At 35.5% G+C, this 20,005-nt stretch overlaps 1 protein-coding gene across 2 annotated transcripts in view; it reads left to right on the top strand.

Moving 5' to 3' along the window:
• Positions 1 to 16,235, top strand: part of ADGRG7 (adhesion G protein-coupled receptor G7) — a 71,710-nt gene extending 55,475 nt beyond the window's left edge. For both annotated transcript variants that reach the window (XM_025914027.2, XM_086675615.1), the window contains 3 exons: positions 2,772 to 2,927; positions 4,977 to 5,133; positions 15,457 to 16,235. In XM_025914027.2, the coding sequence (XP_025769812.1) occupies positions 2,772 to 2,927; positions 4,977 to 5,133; positions 15,457 to 15,717 (574 nt within the window). In that variant the 3' untranslated portion in view covers positions 15,718 to 16,235. The remainder of the gene's footprint in view (positions 1 to 2,771; positions 2,928 to 4,976; positions 5,134 to 15,456) is intronic.
• Positions 16,236 to 20,005: the final 3,770 nt, after the last annotated feature.

Raw genomic sequence — 20,005 nt, 5'->3', positions numbered from 1 at the left:
TTGAGTTGTATCAGTTCTTTACATATTTTGGATAGTAACCCTTTATTGGATACGTCATTTGCAAATATCTTCTCCCATTCAGTAGGTTGCCTTATAGTTGTGTTGATTGTTTCCATTACTGTGCAGAAACTTTTTGCTTTGGTATAGTCCCAACAGTTTATTTTTGCTTTTATTTTCATAGCCTAAGGAGATATATGTAGGGAAATGTGTCTGTCACCAATGTTAGAGACATTACTGCCTGTGCTCTCTTCAAGGGTTGTTATATTTTAGGCGTCACACATAGGTCTTTCATCCATTTTGAGTTTGTTTTTGTGCATGGTAAGATACAATGGTCCAGTTTCATTCTTTTGCATGTAACTGTCCAGTTTTCCTAACATCATTTATTAAAGATACTGTCTTTCTCCCATTGTATATTCATTCCTTCTTTGTTGAAAATTAATTTACCATATATTTGTGGGTTTATTTCTGGGCTTTCTAGTCTATTTAATTGATCTGTGTGTCTGTTTTTATGCCAGTACTATACTGTTTTAAAGTACCACTTTATAATATAACTTGATGTCTGGAATTGTGATACCTCCAGTTTTGTTTTTCTTTTTCAAATTTGCTTTGGCTATTTGAGGTCTTTTGTGGTTCCATACAAATTTTAGGATTGTTTTAGTTCTATGAAAAATGCTATTAGTATTTGTTGTAGACTCTAAGCCTAAAGTTCTCTCTTGTTCAGCAAGAGAGTGGATGCAGGATTAAAAGTGAGAGATGGCTAATGTCTGGGAAAAGACAAGAGCTCCGAATAAGAGTCCTTGCCCGTATTTATTAAGATCAGAAAACTTACAAATGTGATGGACATGTACAAAGAGACAATGAATTTGTGAACATTAACGCATGGGCATGAGGGAAAGGGGGTTTTGAAGATATACAGTGTTAGGAGTTTGGGTCAATATAAAACAAAATCCTGGTGCCAGGCAGATGGGCAGGAGGTTGTTAACAGCAGACATGAGGCACCATGTCTATTTATCTTAACCAGTGTAGGGGATAAAACAGATAGAGCAAGTAACCTCAGGGTTAACAAGGCACCTTTTCTTTTGCTAATCAGCTCCACTCTGAGCAGCTTCACCCACATCAGGTCTATAGCCCTAGGTACCTGTTTACCTGATTTGGTCCTTTCTTTCTGTGAAAGCAGCTTTCTGTTATAGTACTAAATTGGGGGGCATTTTTGCCCTGAATACCTAATCTTGCTTACCAGATATACCTTTGTATGGGGGCCTTTGCCCCCCCCCAATTCTGGTGGCTTTGCCACCCCTACTCTATTTTGGGGGCCTTAGCCCCCCTTCTCTATCCTTATTCACCTAATCTTATTTACCCAAACTTGGGTGTGAGCATCCTATGGCTTTGTAATTCTTTATGCCTTGTTAACCCATTGGTTCAAGCCCAGGGAGTTTCTAAGCTTATTTCCCACAGTATTTTGATAGGGATTGCATTAAATCTGAAGATTGCTTTGAGTAGTATAGACATTTTAATAATTTTTTTTTTCCAATCCATGAGCATAGAATGTCTTTCCATCTCTTTGTGTCATCTTGAATTTCTTTCATCAGTGTTTTATAGTTTTTGGAGTACAGGTCTTTCACCTCTTTGGTTAAGTTTATTCCTAGACATTTTCTTGTTTTTGGTGCAATTGTAAATGACATTGTTTTCTTAGTTTCACTTTCTGCTGCTTAATTATTAGGGTATAGGAATGCAACAGATTTCTGTACATTGATTTCATTTCCTGCAACTTGACTGAATTCATTTATCAGTTCTTTTGGTGGAGTTTTTAGAGTTTTCCTTATATAGTATCATGTCATACAGAAAGAATATTTGGATTATTTTGTGGTTCACTTCTAATATCTGATATCTAGAACAATGTCTGCCACATAACATGTGTTCTATAAATACTTATTAAATAAATGAATTCATTCTTACAACAATGCGAGGAAGTGATTACTATACTTCATAGATGAGAAAAAACATCACCAAAACCACCATCACTAATTGTAACAGTAACAAAAAAACCAAAACAAAACAGATGCAGTAAGGTTAAATAACTATTAAAATATTTTTATAAAGTAAGAAACTATGTAAGTAATTTATGGTATAACAAAATAATGGAGCAGTATGTAGCTATAAAAAGTAATGAGAACAATCTTTATAATCTCATCTGGAGTTATCTCCAAGAGATGTTGTTAAGTAAGGTATAGCAGTATCATATATTATGATTTGTTTAAAAATCAGAAAAAGCAATTGATGGTTTATGCATAGCCTAAATCTGGAAGAATACACAAGAAACATTGATTAACACTGGAGATAGAAACTAGGTGAGAAGGGATAGTTGTAGGAGGGATGGTTGTAGGGGTAGTTGTCTTTCTCAGATTATTTTTACCTTTAAAATTTTGAACCATTTGATGTCCTACATGTTCAAGAATGAAATAAAACAATAACTTCCCTAAAGTCAGACATCTAGTAAGTGATAGAGCGACATGTAAATTTGGTCTGCCTGACTGAAAAGCCATTTTCTTTCCACTAGCCCATACATCAAGAAATACAGCAGAACTAATCCGTTTCATTTTTTTTTTCTAGTGGTTGAATTCTTGAAAGTCATTTCAAATATATGGAATGCGAAGCAATATTGGCTTTTAGCAGTTCTTTCAGTAAAATGAATGTCAGTAACGTTAATAACATAGAGAACCAGTATGTATAGCTTTTGTAGTCTACTAAAATTATTTTTTTTCTCTCCATAGCTGCTGGCTGGCAGTTCCAGATAAAAAAGATCTTATAACTAGTCCATTTTTATGGTCATTCATCTTACCTGTGACTATTATCCTCATCAACAATATTGTTATATTTATTATCATCATAGTCAAAGTGATATGGAAGAATAATCGCAATCTGACAAGGTAAGATTACCAATTATGGGAAACTTCAGGCATGACTCATCTGATACATAATACATCTGATACATAATAATATGCCCACAGTTCCCCAAAGAGTTTTCAGATTCTGGTACAATGGCAAGGATACGTGGTTTGCAAGGCAGATTTTCTTTTAAACTTTGTCTCAGAAAGTAAATCTTCCAACAATGTATTACATAACACACTTTTGTGCTATATGAGCCCAACTAAAAACTAAACCCAAAGACTTCAAGAAAAAAAAATTTTCTCTCCCAGTCTCAGATATTCAAGAAATAAGATTTGGATAATTAAAGAAGTTGGAAGATTGTGAGGAGATGCTGGTAACTAGAGCTACAGGCTATATTTTACATGTGTTTCTTGAATCTGAGTATGGCTTTGTTTTTAAAATTCATTTAAAACATATAAAATTGGGAGATTTAACTTAAAAATTGTATTTTCTCTTGAAAATATTGGAGCATCTGGAAACATTGGGTCCACATTTCCTGCAGGGGGGACATATGCTCCCTGGATTCTCTGGATTATCAATTTCCATGTATACTGCTTCTCTCCTTTCTATAACCTTTCTGACTCCAATAAGCTTTTTCATTGTCATCCCTGGTAAACAAAACAGCTTTCAGTTGGAGAGACAAATAACAGAAACTGTTAAACAAATATACTGTCCATCCCCACCTCCCAACAATGTAGATTGGTAAGAACACAGTGCTAATGAAGCCATGAACCCAGCAGGTTTAATTTTACAAGACTGTGTTTATCACCAGTACATTTACTATAAGCACATCTGTGAGTTTTGTTGGTCACTGAATGGATCCATTTGGTATGCACATATGGGTGAAAACTGTCATTAGTGGGAATATCATCTTAAATATGTGCTTTATTGATCAAGAGTAAGTATCATCTTTCCTATATGAATGATAGTCCACATTGAGAGGAAAGCGGGGGGGAAAGACTATCACTGATAATCTTTCAAATCTTTATTTTACTGGTAATGAAGAAAAGTCTTGGTAAAATCTTCTTAGTCTAATTGCATATTAGTTATATTTGCTTTGTACAAAACGGTATCATTTTGGCCATGGACAGCAACAAATGTGTATCTCTAATTTTGACTGGTAGATTATTGTTCTTAAGTTGGCTTAGTTACAGTGAAAATCAGGTCACAGTTTAATTGCTTAACAAACTATCTTTCATTGTATCCGTTAGCTTTTGCTGCATAACAAACCACCCCAAACTTAGTGGCTTAGAGTGACAAATATTTACTATTTTTCATAAATTTGAATGTTGATCAGGTGGTTTTTCTGGTCTTGGATGGCTTGAATATGGATGGATGGTCTAAGATGACTTATTTTTATGCCTGATGGTGTTTGGTTGGTTGGTTTTGAGTGAGAGCTGCTCAGCTGGGAAAACTAAGCTTTGCTCCATGTGGTCTCTCATCATCAATTAGGCCAGTCTATGCTTCTTGACATAGTGAAGTTAGGATTCCAAAGAGCAATAAAAAAAGGCCGGCTCTACTGAGCAAAATGCATTCAAGCTTCTGCTTGTGGAACAATTGCTAACATCCCACTAGTAAGTCATATGGCTGAGCCCAGATTCCTACATTTCTACATTGTAATAACCTGTCATTCCCGTATCAACCTGCATCATGGGAAAGTCCCAGATGTTCAGAAAAGGATTGCTCACTGGCTGATCCACAAAGTAATTACCAAAATAAAATTCCTTTACAAAGAAAACATTGATATTTTCGTGTGTGAAATTTCACACACAGTAGTACTGTGTGTGACTGCAGTAGTATTTAAGGGACTGTTTACGCCTGAGCTTTTAAGCAGGTATCACGTTCTTTACAAATAAAGCTTGCTAAATCATATTTTATCTGGACATAGGTCTAATATGCTTTTTCCACCTAATGCATAATATTGTTAAATAGTGTGTATGGACAGCTGAATATGTATTCTCAATTAGAGGGTAACCATGATATTAATAAATAAAATTATATTAGTAAGTAAAAATCTCATATTTTCTTTCTTGCTTTCTCTTACCTAGCACAAAAAAGGTTTCATCCCTAAAGAAGATTCTTAGTATGTTATCAATTGCAGTTGTTTTTGGAATTACCTGGATTCTGGCATACCTTATGCTAATTGATAATGATGTCATCAGGACTGTCTTCAGCTACATGTTCTGCCTTTTCAACACTACTCAGGTATGGTGTGGGTTAGTCTGAAAGTAGCACACCATGCAGTTGTGGAGACGACATCACCCTGGACTAAACTGAAGTTTTCTTCTTTTGAAACCCCTGAAGGTCATTGTTTATTACATTTTAGGAGACTCTATTTTTAGTACATTTTGAAGGAAGAGGAAAGAAATCTCTTTATGACCTACCTACTGTGTCCTTTCCTGGATGGAGTTTATAGAATATAATTATAGTAGGGTTGGACCACGTTATTTTCTCTTCTCTAAGCAGAAGAAATTTTGTACAGCAATTGGCTTGGCAAACACTTCTGATTCCTGTCTCCCATGCAATAGGTTCACGATAGCTCCTCACCATGGTTGACAAGGACAATGTTACAGTTATTGCTGGAGCTTAGATCCCTGTGGGATTGGCTGAATTTTTTCTTTCTCTCTGTTTTCTAACAATTTTATAAGATTATGTGTCTTATCTTAAAAAAAAAACCTTTATTGTGGAATAATTGGGAATAATTGACAGATATAATTGCATTTATTTATTTATTTATTTATTTATTTTAAATATAATTTATTGTCAAGTTAGCTAACATACAGTGTATACAGTGTGCTCTTGGTTTTGGGGGGTATTTTCCTGTGGTTCATTGCTTACATACAACACCTAGTGCTCATCCCAACAAGTGCCCTCCTCAGTGCCCATCACCCATTTTCCCCTTTCCCCCACTCCCTCATCAACTCTCAGATTGTTCTCTGTATTTAAGAGTGTCTTATGGTTTGCCCCCTTCCCTCTCTGTAACTATTTTTTTTTTCACCTTCCCTTTCCCCATGGTCTTCTGTTAAGTTTCTCGAGATTCACATATGAGTGAAAACATATGATATCTCTCTTTCTCTGACTGGCTTATTTCACTCAGCATGATACCTTCCAGTTCCATCCACGATGCTGCAAATAGCATGATTTCATTGCCAAGTAGTATTCTATTGTATATATAAATCACATCTTCTTTATCCATTCATCAGTTGATGGACATTTAGGCTCTTTCCTTAATTTGGCTATTGTTGAAAGTGCTGCTATAAACATTAGGTACATGTGCCCATATGAATCAGCACTCCAATATCTTTTGGATAAATTTCTAGTAGTGCTATTGCTGGGTTGTAGGGTAGTTCTATTTTTAATTTTTTGAGGAACCTCCACACTGTTTTCCAGAGTGGCTACACCAGTATGCATTCCCACCAACATTGCAAGAGGGTTCCCTTTTCTCCATATCTTTTGCTGTTGTTTCCTGAGTTGTTAATTTTAGCAACTCTGACCGGTGTGAGGTGGTATCTCAGTGTGGTTTTGATTGTATTTCCCTGATGATGAATGATATTGAGCATCTTTTCATGTGTCTGTTGGCCATCTGGATGTGTTCTTTGGAAAAGTGTCTATTCATGTCTTCTGCCCATTTCTTCACTGGATTATTTGTTTTTTGGGTGTTGAGTTTGGTAAGTTCTTTATAGATTTTGGATACTAACTCTTTATCTGGTATGTCATTTGCAAATATCTTTTCCCATTATGTGGGTTACCTTTTAGTTTTGCTGATTGTTTCCTTTGCAGTGCAGAAGCTTTTTATCTTGAATAGGTCCCAATAGTTCATTTTTATAATTGTATATATTTAAAGTGTATAACATGATTTGATATAGATATACATTATTGAATGATTGCCAAGATCAAAATAATTAAAACATCTATCACCTCCCATAGTTGTTGAGGATTTTGGTATCTATGTTCATCAAGGATATTGGCCTGCAATTTTCTTTCCAGTAGTGTCCTTGTCTGGCTTAGTATCAGGGTAATGTTGACCTTGTTAAATGAGTTTGGAGGTATTCTATCCTCTTCAGCTTTTTGGAAGAGTTTAAGAGGAATTAATATTAATTATTTTTTAAATGTGTGGTGGAATTCATCTGTGAGGTAATCAGGTCCTGGGCTTTTCTTTATTAGGAAGCTTTTGATTACTTATTCAATATTCTTGCTTGCTATTGGTCTATTTAGTTTTTCTGTTATTTCATTATTCAGTCTTGGTAAGTTCTGTGTGAATTTTTTATTTCATTTCTTTTAAATTTATTGATGATGGTTTTATGGACATGAATTGCTATATCTTGATAAAACATTTACCCTTGAAAGGAATGTGCATTGTGTAGTTGGGTGTAGTGTTCTAAAAATGTCAGTAGGGTTAAGATGATTTTTAGTATTGTACAGATTTTCTATCCTTACCAATATTTTTTCCTGTTTTTCTCAATTGCTGAAAGAGGTGCATTAAAATCTCTAACTTTGATTGTGGATTTGTCTATTTTGCCTTTAATTCTGTCAATATGCTTCACATATTTTAAAGTTCTGCTATTAGATGCATATACATTTATTATTGTGATGTCTTCTGAGGGAATCGACTATCCTTTGGAAATGTTCATCTATAACTCTGAAAGTACTTTTTGTTGTGACATCTACTTTATCTGATATTCAGCCTTCTTGTATATATTGGATTAATGGGGTATATGTTTTTTTAATATATTCACTTTCAACCTATCTGTGCTTTTACATTAAAAGTATGTATCTTTTAGATAGCAAATAGGCAGGTATTACCCTTTTGTTCATCCTGACAATCTCTGTCTTTTAAGTAACATTTAGTCTATTTAGAGCTGATGTAATTATTAATATGGGTGAATTTATATGTACCATTTTGCCATTTGTTTTCTGTTGCCATTTTAAGTGTTTTATTCTTCTGTTTGCCTTCATTTTTGAAGGATACTATCATTGAATATGGAATTATGGGTTGAAAAATTTTTTCACTTTTATGAAGTATTATGAAGAAGTCATTTCACAAACCTGCTCTAGTTTCTAATGGGACACACTCAGTGTTTCATATTCCCGCCCCCCCCCCCCATCTATGTAATGCTTTATTTTCCTCTGGTTGCTTTCAGGATTCTCTTTATCTTTGATTTTCAGCATTTTCACTAGGATATGCCCAGGTATTATTTTCTTTGCATTCATTCTGCTTGGGATTGCTGAGTTCCTAGAATCTGTTTATTTAGATCTTTCACCAAACTTGAGGAATTTTTGAACTTTATTTTTTCAAATACTTTTTCTACCCTGTTATTTTACTTTTCTCTTTTTTGGGAGTTTAATCATATATGTTAGACCATCTGATATTGTTCCACAGGTTCCTGAGCTGTTTATTCTTTATCATTCTTTATTCTTGCTGTTCATCAGATAGGATTATCTTAGTGATCCATCTTCAAGGACATTGATTTTATCTTTAATCATTTCCAGTCTTCTGTTAACTCTATTTAGTGATTTTTATTTCAGATACTGTATTTTTTTTCATTTCAGAATTTTTATCTTATAATTTGTAATAGGTTTTAGTTTGATGATTTTCTTAATTTTTGGCTCATAATTCAGTACATTTTCTTTTACAACTTTACGTGTATTGTCATAACACTTTAAAATCTTTGTCTGCTAACTCTAACATCTGGGTCATTTTAGTCAATCTCTACTGATTATCTTTTTGTTTTATGAGCCTTGTTTTCCTGTTTCTTTATATGTCTAGTAATTTTGGTTGTTTCCTGGACATTCTAAATAATACACTGCAGCAACTCTGCATTCTGTTTTATTCCTACCAAGAATGGACTTAGCATATAATTAGCTTATCTGGACTAAAACTGAAAACTATCTCTCCTAGGGTGGACAACAGCTGAAATGTCTATGTAGTCTTTTTTAGCCATAGACAGACTTCTTAGTGTTTACTCTATGCATTTACAGTTTATAGGTAATTAGAGATTTGGGTAGAATTTATAAACAGAATCTGGAGCTCCCCTTCTCTGTTTCCTCCTGGATATTCTGAATATTCTTCCTTATTTTTCAGATGTTGTAGTTGCCCTAAATCCTGTCCTCCAATTCTTCAACCTAATAAGACTGCCTATTTTAACCCCTCATTTAGTCATCCTGTGTGGGGCTGATCAGAGTGTGCTTTCTGGCAGAAAGATATTAAAAAACCACACATAACAGGAATCCTACCCAGTTATAGTTCCTTTTTTCTTAAATGTAGATTCTCCTTCCAGTTTCAAACTGCTTTTATTTGTCCTTCAGTGTCTTCAGGTAGGTTTTAAAAAATATTTTGTTCAGAGTTTGTAGTTTTTATCTTCATGAGGGTTGATTTAATAAAAGAAGAACCTTATGAAGTTGTTTTTGTGACATAATTATACATAAGACTAAAGGTGCTTTTATTCCTTGAGTCTTATCTCAAGTATATATTTAATTATAAATCTTTTTAAAAACATTGCATTTATATTTTGTATTAAAATCGGAGATGAAGATTTATATTCTTTTTCTTTTTTGAAAGCCATTCTATTAGTATTTTGGGAGAATCTACTGTAAGAAGGATTATGGTGATCTTTTGATTTTTATCATGATAAAAATAGTGACATAAATGAACAAAAATGTTAGATTAAAAATGAAGATAATTCTGCTTGACCTTAGAGGATTTTTGTTTGTGTGTATGCATGAAGAATGTCCAACTCTAAGATAAAACAAGTATGCATTACTGAAAGACCTATCTTAAAAATTTTTTTAATGTTTATTTGTTTTGAGAGAGAGAGAGAGATAGAGAGCAAGCAGGGGAGGGACAGAGAGCGGGAGACAAGGAATCCCCAGCAGGCTGTGCACTGTCAGTGCAGAGCCTGGTGCAGGGCTCGAACTCATGACCCATGAGATCATGACCTGAGCTGAAATCAAGAGTTGGATGCTTAACCAACTGAGCCACCCAGGCACCCCTGAAAGACTTATCTTGAAATCAGAATTTCTCTCTGTGCGTCTTAACTGTATGCCTTCTTTCATAGTGAACAATGACTTTTACTCTGATAAAAAATACTACCAGGACTTTTCCCTCTGTATATGAAATCTTGCTATTTGTATTTATACAATTTAATGCTGTATTTCATGTTCCTAGAAATTTATGGATGTTGTATATTTCTGGTGCATTATATCTTTCATTGATATAACAAGGCACTCTCGGTCCCATTTTGTCTTGAAGTATGATTTTCTATGTATTAATGTAGCAACTTCTAATTTGTTTTTATTTGATCTTATCTACTTATAGTTTTAATCTTTAAGCTTTCTATGTCACTTTGGTTTTGACTTACCTCATTTTAAATTCCATATATTTAGGGACACCTGGGTGTCTCAGTCGGGTAAGCGTCCATCCGACTTCAGTTCAGGTCATGATCTCACAGTTTGTGGATTTCATCGGGCCCTGTGAAGACAGCTTAGAGCCTGCAACCTGCTTCAGATTCTGTGTCTCCCTCTCTCTCTGTCTTTTCCCGCTTGCATGTGCTCTCTCTCTCACTCAAAAATAAAGATTTAAAAATTTTATAGATCCCATATATTTAGATTTGTGTTTTTTAAAATAATTTTCTCATTGTTTTTCCATTTTATTAAAAAAGTTAGTCTTTTACCTATTTAGCTAAATGTTAGCCATCAAAACTAATATGTTTGATTTTATTCTGTCTTATTTTCTTTTTTCACATCTATCCATTTCTTCCTATGTTTTATATTTACTGTGCTATATAAATTATGTATTCTTTTACTTAATCTCTAATTATTAGAATATTTTCCCTCTGTTAATTGTTATCTTTGTTTATTAAACATTGCAATTTTGTAAGATATAATTTTCAATTTGCAGAATAAAACAATATGTATTGATTTCTTCCTTTTAAGGTAATAACATTAATACAGTGTAGCTGCTTCCTGTCTCATGGTTTTATTGGTACAATTTAAAATTTACTCCGCAATTATTGTTGTTAAATTATAGCGTCTACATTATTTTCTTTCATGAGCTATTTACAATGCTTGGATCATATTTGATAATGATCTCAACTGTATTTTCTTTTCTTTAAAATTATTTTTTATTGAGGTATAGTTGACATACTCAACTACATTTTCTTATACTTACATAGTTTCAATGCCTTTTGCTAGTCATTTTATATTGGAATGTCCTAATATTTAACTTTTAAATCTTTATGAATATCTCATTAATAGTATTATATTTTTGAATAACTGTTTAATGGGTAGTTAGTAAATATATTTTTTAATGTTTATTTTATTATTGAGAGAGAGAGACAGAGCATGAGCAGGAGAGGGGCAGAGAGAGAGGGAGACACAGAATCTGAAGCAGGCTTCAGGCTCTGAGCTGTCAGCACAAAGCCTGACGTGGGGCTCGAACTCACGAACCACCAGATCATGACCTGAGCCGAAGTTGGACGCTCAACCAACTGAGCCACCCAGGTGCCCCAGGTAGTTAGTAAATATTAATGAGGACTTTGCTAACTGATACTTTTTCTTTAGGTACCATGACACATGAACCACAAATTAGCTTGGCATTTAATTCTTGGCAGTAATCTTTTTTTTATTTGAAATTCTGTAGACTTACTAAAATTTTATGTTGTGCAAAAAGGTTAAAATTCTTTCTTTTCCTTCTTCTTTTTGGTTCTTCCCATTCTTATGCAATTCCTTAAAATTAAAAAAAATTTTTTGGACCCCTAGGAAGTTACAAAAATCATACAGAGAGTTCCTATGTACCCTTCATCCAGCTATGCCAATGACAACATCTTATACAACTATAATACATCAAACCCAAGAAATTGACATTGGTATAATCCACATAAATTATTTGCTTATAGGCTTTAAACTCATAAAGTGATGACTTTAATTCTAGCTTTACTAATTTATTAAATAAATAAAAATATATAATTTATCAAATTAAATAGAATTATTGTAGTTTTGTAAGTTCATTTGTCCTCTTTCTTCTTGTACTCAGAAATGAACTTTTTATGTATACAAGTTTCATCTCCTTAATTGGTTTTCAGTTCTCTCATGCAAGAAACATGCTTGTGTATCTTTCATAGTAGGTAACATCTTGCTTAATATCAGTATGGGCTATACTTGTCTAATATTTTGTGAAGACACTGCAGTGTTTGATGATTGTCTCATCACTGAAAGTAGTAACCACTGTATGAAGTTGCCATCATGTTGGTTGTTTCTGGCCCTGGTCAAATATCGCTGAGGAGGCAAGTCTTTGATACAAAATGGAAACTATTGGAAAAGTATTAGATAAACTTGCCTGGACCACAAATGATAAAGTCTGTATAATGCAGTGTGAGAGCTGCTTGGATGTTTAAATTGCTACCACCATGTTTAATGTTTGTAAGCACCTCACCCTCTATCTGGTAGCTCTCTAGAGTGCCTTTTTATTAGTGCCTCAAACACTGGATGTGTGCCTGCCACTAAATCTAAATGGATATAAGGTAGTTTTTCACTGTTGTCAACACCCAGTGGAAATTCCTCAAGGGAAATAAATAGGATAAACTTAGTCGGTCTGGATTACCAATTGCCTCATGAGCTTGTTGCCTAGAGTGATGAGGAATTTAGAAAAGTACCAGAAAGAAGGTATAGTCAAGGATATTCTCTTCTCTGAATGGCACATTACAACTAGAGGCTCATTACAAAATGTTAATAATGTCTAGTAAAACTGAGGGTGGCCATATGGCAAGAGCACTGAGCTTAAAGGAGAGTCAGGCTATCTTCCAGCTTTACCATTAATGATTCATATGATTTTAGGAAAATCATACAAACTTTCTGAGTGACATATGTAAAATGTAAAATGGAGGAGGGTGTTAAAATTGATACTATGTTTTTCAAAGTGTGTCTGAATATTGCTTAGGTCAGAATTTACATAGTATGTTAAAATGCTTATTCCTGGGCCTCATCCCTTACCTAGTCAATCAGAATCTACAAGGTAAGAACTAGAAATCTTCACTTTAAACAAGGGTTTGACTTTTATGTACACTAAAGTGAGTTGTTTATATGTAAGCCTCCCTCTAGATTTAGAATGCTATAATTCTAATGGACATTTACTATGTGCTATAAATATTACTTAAAAAGCACAATTTGATCTTTGTGCTAGTGAGAATTAGTTTGGTCCATGCATTTTGTCTTTTTCAATAACACCTTTGGGATTTTGGGAGTATAGAAATATTGGGATGCTACTCAGACAGAGTTTCACAGGATGGTGTCTTTATGACTTTTCCATGGTCTAGATCTTTTCCTCATTGTTGCATAACAAGCGATTCTATCCAGTCTTGTCTTTACCTTAGAATTTAAAGATGAAATTGTGTACTCCACAAAGAGGACCAGTTTTCTCATGTCTTCAAAATAAATCTCTCTTCCTTGAACAATCAGGATGGTCAGTGAACACTTTTGTTCTTCTGAAACCTGTGTCCCTATGCATACTTCCTTGTGTCATCAAGGCCTGGCCCAGATAAGTAGGTACCACCTGTTGGATAACAATCAAGTTAACCTTCCTGCTTTTGGCCAGAGAACTGGTCTGTCTCTTGCCGATATGTATTGATTTTATTAGTTAACCTCTCAGAGTCTTTGGGTTATCTTACCACAGTACCAGAAGTCTCCTACCACAGTATTCACAGGATATGATTCTAGAAATAAATCCTAATAAGGCTTGGGCTCTAGAGATGCCAATCTGGAGACATGATGGATTTTTAAAAATAACTTTTAATTTTGAAATAGTGTAAAACAAGAAGTTGCAAAATAGTATAGCGTTCCCACATACTCTTTTCCCAGCTTTCACTAGTGATATCTTATATAACCCTGGTACGTTGTCAAAATCAAAAAGTGAACATTGGCACAATACTATACTCAACTATAGATATTATTTAAACTGTTATTTCCACAAAGGATATTAATGAGAAATTAACATGGGACTCTTAGATGCTATCATATACTTTATAATATCTTTCTATTGTAGTTACTAGCAAGAGGTTGGGTAGTATATTGGATAGAAGAATTTTGGAACCAAATGGAGTTGAGTTCAACTCCAGACTCTACTGACTAGTGGTTGGGTAATGTTAGGCAAGTTACTTAGTTTATCTGAGCTATAGTTTTCTCACTTAACATGAGGATAGTAAGGAGAGTAAGGCTCATTTCATAGGGTTGGTGTTAGGATTAGATAATGAGGATTAAAGGAAAAGCAGTATCTGATACCAATAGGACTTAATGAAGTGGTAGTTTTATTTTAAAAAAGTACAGAAAATAGTACTCAGTCTTTTATGGACAAATTTCTCATGCACATCTGATCTTTATGTGTAAAGGACAGAAAAGCAATGAATAGAAGTGCTTAAATTTTTTTTTTTTTTTAGAACTGGAAGAATTAGGTAACCCATAGTCAATCTACCTCCTTCAGAAATAAAAAACCAAACAGGTTAGGAAAAGAACGAAATTACTCTGGTACACTCAAACATAAAATATTTGGTCTTTGTCCTCAGTTCCTGACACACAGTTCCTAAAATCCTTGGAATCTTTGGAGTGATATGAGTTTCTTTTGTGTGCTAATGAATGACTGGTGGTCAGGGTCCCTAGAAAGCTTTAGGCTGGAGGCTTATTGCCAGAAAGACCAAACCTTGATTTGAAGCTTGGAACTTTCAGCCCCACCCCTCAACCTCCAGGAAAGGTAGAAGGGCAGGAGATTGAGTTGGTCACCAATGGCTAATGATTGAATTACCAGACCTGTGTAATGGAACCTCCATAATAAGCCCTAAATTAAGGGGTTTAGAGAGCTTCTGGGTTGGTGAACATATTGAAGTACTGGGAGGGTGGTACACCTGGACAGAGAATGGAAGTGGAAGTTCCATGCCCCTCCCTCCACACCTTGTTCTATGATCTCTTCTATTTGGCTGCTCCTGGGTTGTATCCTTTATAATAAACAGGTAATAGTAAGTAAAGAGCTCTCCTGAGTTCTGTGAGTATTTCTAGAAAATTATCAAACCTGAAGTGGGGAGGTGGGTTATGGGAACCCCTGTCATGGTAGTCAAGTCAGACAGAAGTGTGGGTAATATGGGGACCCAATATTTGCTATTAGCATCTGAAGTGAAAGCAGTCATGGGACTGAGCCTTAACCTGTGGAATCTGACACTAACTCTGGGTTGTTAGTGTCAGAATTCAGTTGAATTGTAGGACTCCCAGTTGGTGTCAGGAAGAGAAAGAGCTTCTCGGTTACACAGCCAACATGTGGTAAACTGGGACCTGAATTCAAGTCTTCCAGTTCTCCTGCCTACATGTAGCATTTCAAATATGAGAAGAACATCTTTTCAACAAAGTGCACAACAGCTTGCAGATATAATCACTCAAGTTGGGGAGTTGTTGAGCATGATGAGAAGGGTGTCTGGCAGAGTAAAATAAATCGTTTCCCTGATTCTGTTATCTCAACACTGATCTAACATTAAACTTTTATTCTATCTCCAGGGATTGCAAATTTTTGTCCTCTACACTGTCAGAACAAAAATCTTCCAGGATGAAGCTTCCAAAGTGTTGAAGTTGCTGTCACTATCCACTGGGAGAAAGAAGTCACTGCCATCAGTGACCTCACTGAGTCTGCGTGTGAGGATGTATAACATGCTCAGGTCATTTCCAGCCCTAAATGAACACTTTAGGCTGCTGGAACCATCTGTAATTACAGAAGAAACTACACTCTCTGAAAGTGACCAAGCAAACCCAAGCATCTAGACAGTAAAACTATTACTTTTTGTAATCCTCTTTTTATTCAACTCATTTTAAGTTTTGCTTATTCTGTTTCTTTTGTTTATTACTCAGTCCTCCCAGAAAGTCTCCCTCAGCATACTTTGCTCAAGGCTGAGAATCAGATAAAACCTGTTGTTTATTATCATCAGGGATAATAGATTTGGAAGTTTTTCTATTATTCAATAGATTCTTACCTGTATGAGGTGAATAATTCTACGCAGCATTCAAGAGAATTTAAGATTATAATTGCTACTTATATCATAAAGTCTATGTGACAAACTTTGGTAAAACAAATTATTTTACAATTTAATGAAAAGGACATGAGAAGAAGGGTGCCTAGGTAGCTCAGTTGGTTAAGCTTCTGACTCCTGGTTTCTGTTATGATCTCATAGCTTTGTGAGTTTGAGCCCCACATCAGACTCTGCACTAGCAGCATGAGCCTGCATAGGATTCTCTCTTTCCCTCTCTCTCTGCCCCTCCCCCACTTGCTCTCTCTCTCTCTCTCTCTCTCTCTCAAAATAAATAAATAAAACAAAAAACAAAATGACTCCTAATGAACACTGTATGGAATTGCTTGTATATATAGAATACTTTTGATTTGTGAATATTTTAATTTATACTTTTATTCTTATACTTTTATTTCTACTTAATAATTTTGTACCAGTTTAATCTCTGGAAAAGGATATTTTTTTCTGTTTTGAAAAGGGATGTTTTTTTCAAAAGAGAGCATGTTATGTGACCAGAGGAAGTGGCTGTATAAGAAATGAGCAATGAGGGGTGTCTGGGTGGCTCAGTTGGTTAAGCATCCAACTTCATCCTAAGTCATGATCTTGGCACTCCCAAGTTCAAGCCCCGTGTTGGGCTCTGTGCTGACAGCTCAGAGCCTGGAACCTCTTTCAGATTCTGTGTCTCCCTGTCTCTCTCTCTCTCTCTCTGCCCTGCCCCCACTCGTACTCTGTCTCTGTCTCTGTCTCAAAAATAAATAAACATTAAAAAAATAAAAAAGAGAAAAGGAATGGGCATTGAGACACAAAAATACGAGCTCGTTACTAAAGTCTCTGTATATTTCCTTCTGGTTCTTGATACATCTATGTTTTCATTGATGAACAGACACTGAGACTCCAAAGATGAGAAGTTAGTCACAATCATCACTTACGGCCTTTCAAAGATTTAGCTGCTCCTGGAATTTCAAACACTTGAATTATGAAAGGCTTCCTGAATAAAAAAATGACCTCCACTAGGATGGGGAGCACTCCCACTGAACTTAGGAGATGCAGTCTTTGAATTGTGGTGTTTTGTTGTGTCATAAACTAGGCAAATGCGATGAGTGCACTGAACTAAGGGACTAACAAATGTCATGTGAGCTGTGACATACCCTTCTCACCACACCCTAGAGAACATGTGATTTTTTATAAAAATGGTTTTAAATGACTGTTGAACTCCTAGACTAGCTGAGAGCCTATCTCATCTGCAGAATAACTGAGACCTTACAGGGTAATGGGAAAAAGTAAAGGGAAGAGGATAAAGAAGAAAAGCAGTTCTCAGAAGTGAGTATTTTTAGTGCTGCTATAGTTATATCTCTAGATAGGGGCTGAACACTGGGAAAATTGAAAGGTGTGGGTGACTGATTCTATATCCCCAAATTTATATTCAAATGAAAGTAAACCTTAAGTGAGGGCCACTTTAAAGTGAAAAAAAAATCACCAAAGAGCCTCATTTAGCCTCAGAGTGGAGTATGTGTGTTCTGTTGGCAATTTTGGTTTTCTTTTCACTTTTTCAGTCTTCTTGGGAGTATAGCAAACAAAATTCCATGTAATCTTCCTGGAATGGCTGTACCAAAAAATGTGCAAACTTTACTTAAGTATTGTAGAGGATAACTTTACGTACATATTGTGGAGAATAAGTTAGGCAGACATCGACGTTCATCCATCTACCCTGAAATCCTACCACTTGTAAATAATTCTACTGATTTAAACCTTTACCTCATGCAGTGGTCAGGAAGTTTAGTGGTAGAGATCAACTAAAAGTAGGTTAAGGGTCAAAGAGAATTTTATGACTCAATTAATTATAAAGTCCAAGGACTGAGTTGGTTTTAGGTGGGGTGACTATAAGCTCTACTTTGCCTGAGTCAGTCCTAATTTGTACCTGTTGTCCTGACTTATGTATTACTAGCAGCCCCTTTTCCTCTCAAGGGTCCTGGTTTAGAGAACAAAATATATGATGATACTAACTTTAGGTCTAGAGTTCAAAAGCAAGGAGTTCAAAGAATGTGTTAGGATTCTTTTTCTCTCCCTGTTTCCTGCATCTTTGTCCTTCTGTGCTTGACTCCATCCTCCAATTGGATTACATGGCTGAAAATTGGCCTTTAGCATCCCCTTTTTCCTGCCCTGCAACTTCCTGCCAGTGAAGACTAGCTGAGCCAGAGACCTGTGGGGCTCGGTTCCTATGATCCAGAGTAAAGCAGGGGCAGGAAGAGAAAAGGAGCCAAGAACCGGCTTACCTTCCTTGGCCACGTGCCCACAGACACTTGTACTCGGGGAGTACTGGGCCAGACTGAGTCCCATACCCACTGTGCGGTAGAGGGATGAGGGATGACCTGGTTGACAGGATATCCTGGAGTGGAGAGTGAACAGTTACACTGAGGATGGGCTCCTCAATCATTTCCCTTACTCTGAATGAACCTGTTAGAGCCTTGTCCGAACAGAGTTTGAATGCAGTTGGTAAAGAAAGCAAGAATTAATTAGTTGGTGCTTTGGAAGTTGAAGAGCAAGTACAGGGACTGTAGGAGCCAAATGGTGACCTACCTTGAAAAGAAAATTTCACAGGGCACCTGGGTGGCTCAGTCAGGTACGTGCCCCACTCTCGATTTTGGCTCAGGTCATGATCTCATGGTTGGTGAGACTGAGCCCCATGTTGGGCTCTGTGCTGACAGTGTGTGGAACCTGCTTGGTTTTCTCTCTCTCCCTCTCTCTCTGCCCCTCCCCTGCTCGTGCACACCTGCTCTCTATCTCTCTCTCTCAAAATAAACAAATAAAATTAAAAAGAAAAAGGAACTTTCAGGAAAGGGAGACTCAGAGTACTGTTTTTCATGATATTACATGGAGCCAGTTTTCCATGTTTCTGATTTATTTTGCATGGTAACAGTGTCCTGTAGCCTTTTTGCTTATGGTAGCACATGTAGTTTCTTTAGGGAGCAAACTATCCAGACGTTTGGATTTCGTTTGCTGGGTCTAAACTGATAGTTTGGACGGAGCTCATTGTTTAATTGTTGGGGTTTTGGATTGCTCTTTCTCTTACCCTTCCCGTTTTGAAATGTATCTTAGGTCTTTTTTTTTCCTGTTACCAACAAAAGGAGATTATTTTCAAGCTCATTGCCTCATTCAAAAGAACTTGGCATTCTGTGCAAATGTTTGGGAACGTGGGCCAAAATGCTGATTGTATCATATCAACCTGTCATCCACTGGAGCTCTCTGGCTCAGTGGAACCCCCTTAATGTCACCCTGGGACCTCCAGTACCTGGCTCCTCAGATGAGGTCCAAGCCAGAGACACCAAAATTATGTTCCATTCAAGCATGGGGGGCAGGCAGTTACTAAGAGAGGAAATGACTTCCTATTTCCTATATATGTTTTGAAAATTTTAGAAGATATTTACAAAGTATATCTTTCAAAAAGCAAAATTCATGATTCTCTAACCTATCAAAGATGTCTGTTTTTCCATGTTTTCTTATGCACCTTGAATACATCAGAATTTAAATAACTGTAATTACAGTAAATGAAATTTTATCCTGATTTTCATTTAAATTACCCAGCAATGTAGTCCTTAAAATAATTGATTGAATAATATAGCACAAGTTATTAAGTTCTATTGGATTTCCATCTTATTTCAATTTTTAATATTGTTGTAACACATAATTAATAAACTGATATATGTGAAGATATATATATATATATTTCCTTTCTTTTTAATTATTTCCTTAATATAAACTTTAAGCATTAGGATAAATGTGTCAAAAGTTATGGAAATTTGTTTAGATTCCTTGTATGTATGATTATATTGCCTTGAAAACCTTGCACTAATTTATAATGTCACCAACATTTGAAGTGCCATAAACATTTTTTATATACTTGTTTACTTTGGTACTTCATTTTTTAGTTGTTTGTGTTGCCCATTTATCAATTGAGCTATTGGTTTTTTCCTCATAAATTTGTATGAATTCCTTTTATTATAGTTGTTAGCCTTTTAATGATTAAATTTGGTGAAAATATTTTCCCT

The sequence above is a fragment of the Puma concolor genome, chromosome C2 (assembly GCF_028749965.1).
Source record: "Puma concolor isolate L17-30 chromosome C2, mPumCon1.1.hap2, whole genome shotgun sequence".
NCBI classification, from domain to species: Eukaryota; Metazoa; Chordata; class Mammalia; order Carnivora; family Felidae; genus Puma; species Puma concolor.
Note: the sequence above shows the minus strand (reverse complement) of the source record. Positions and strands in the feature narration are given on the sequence as shown.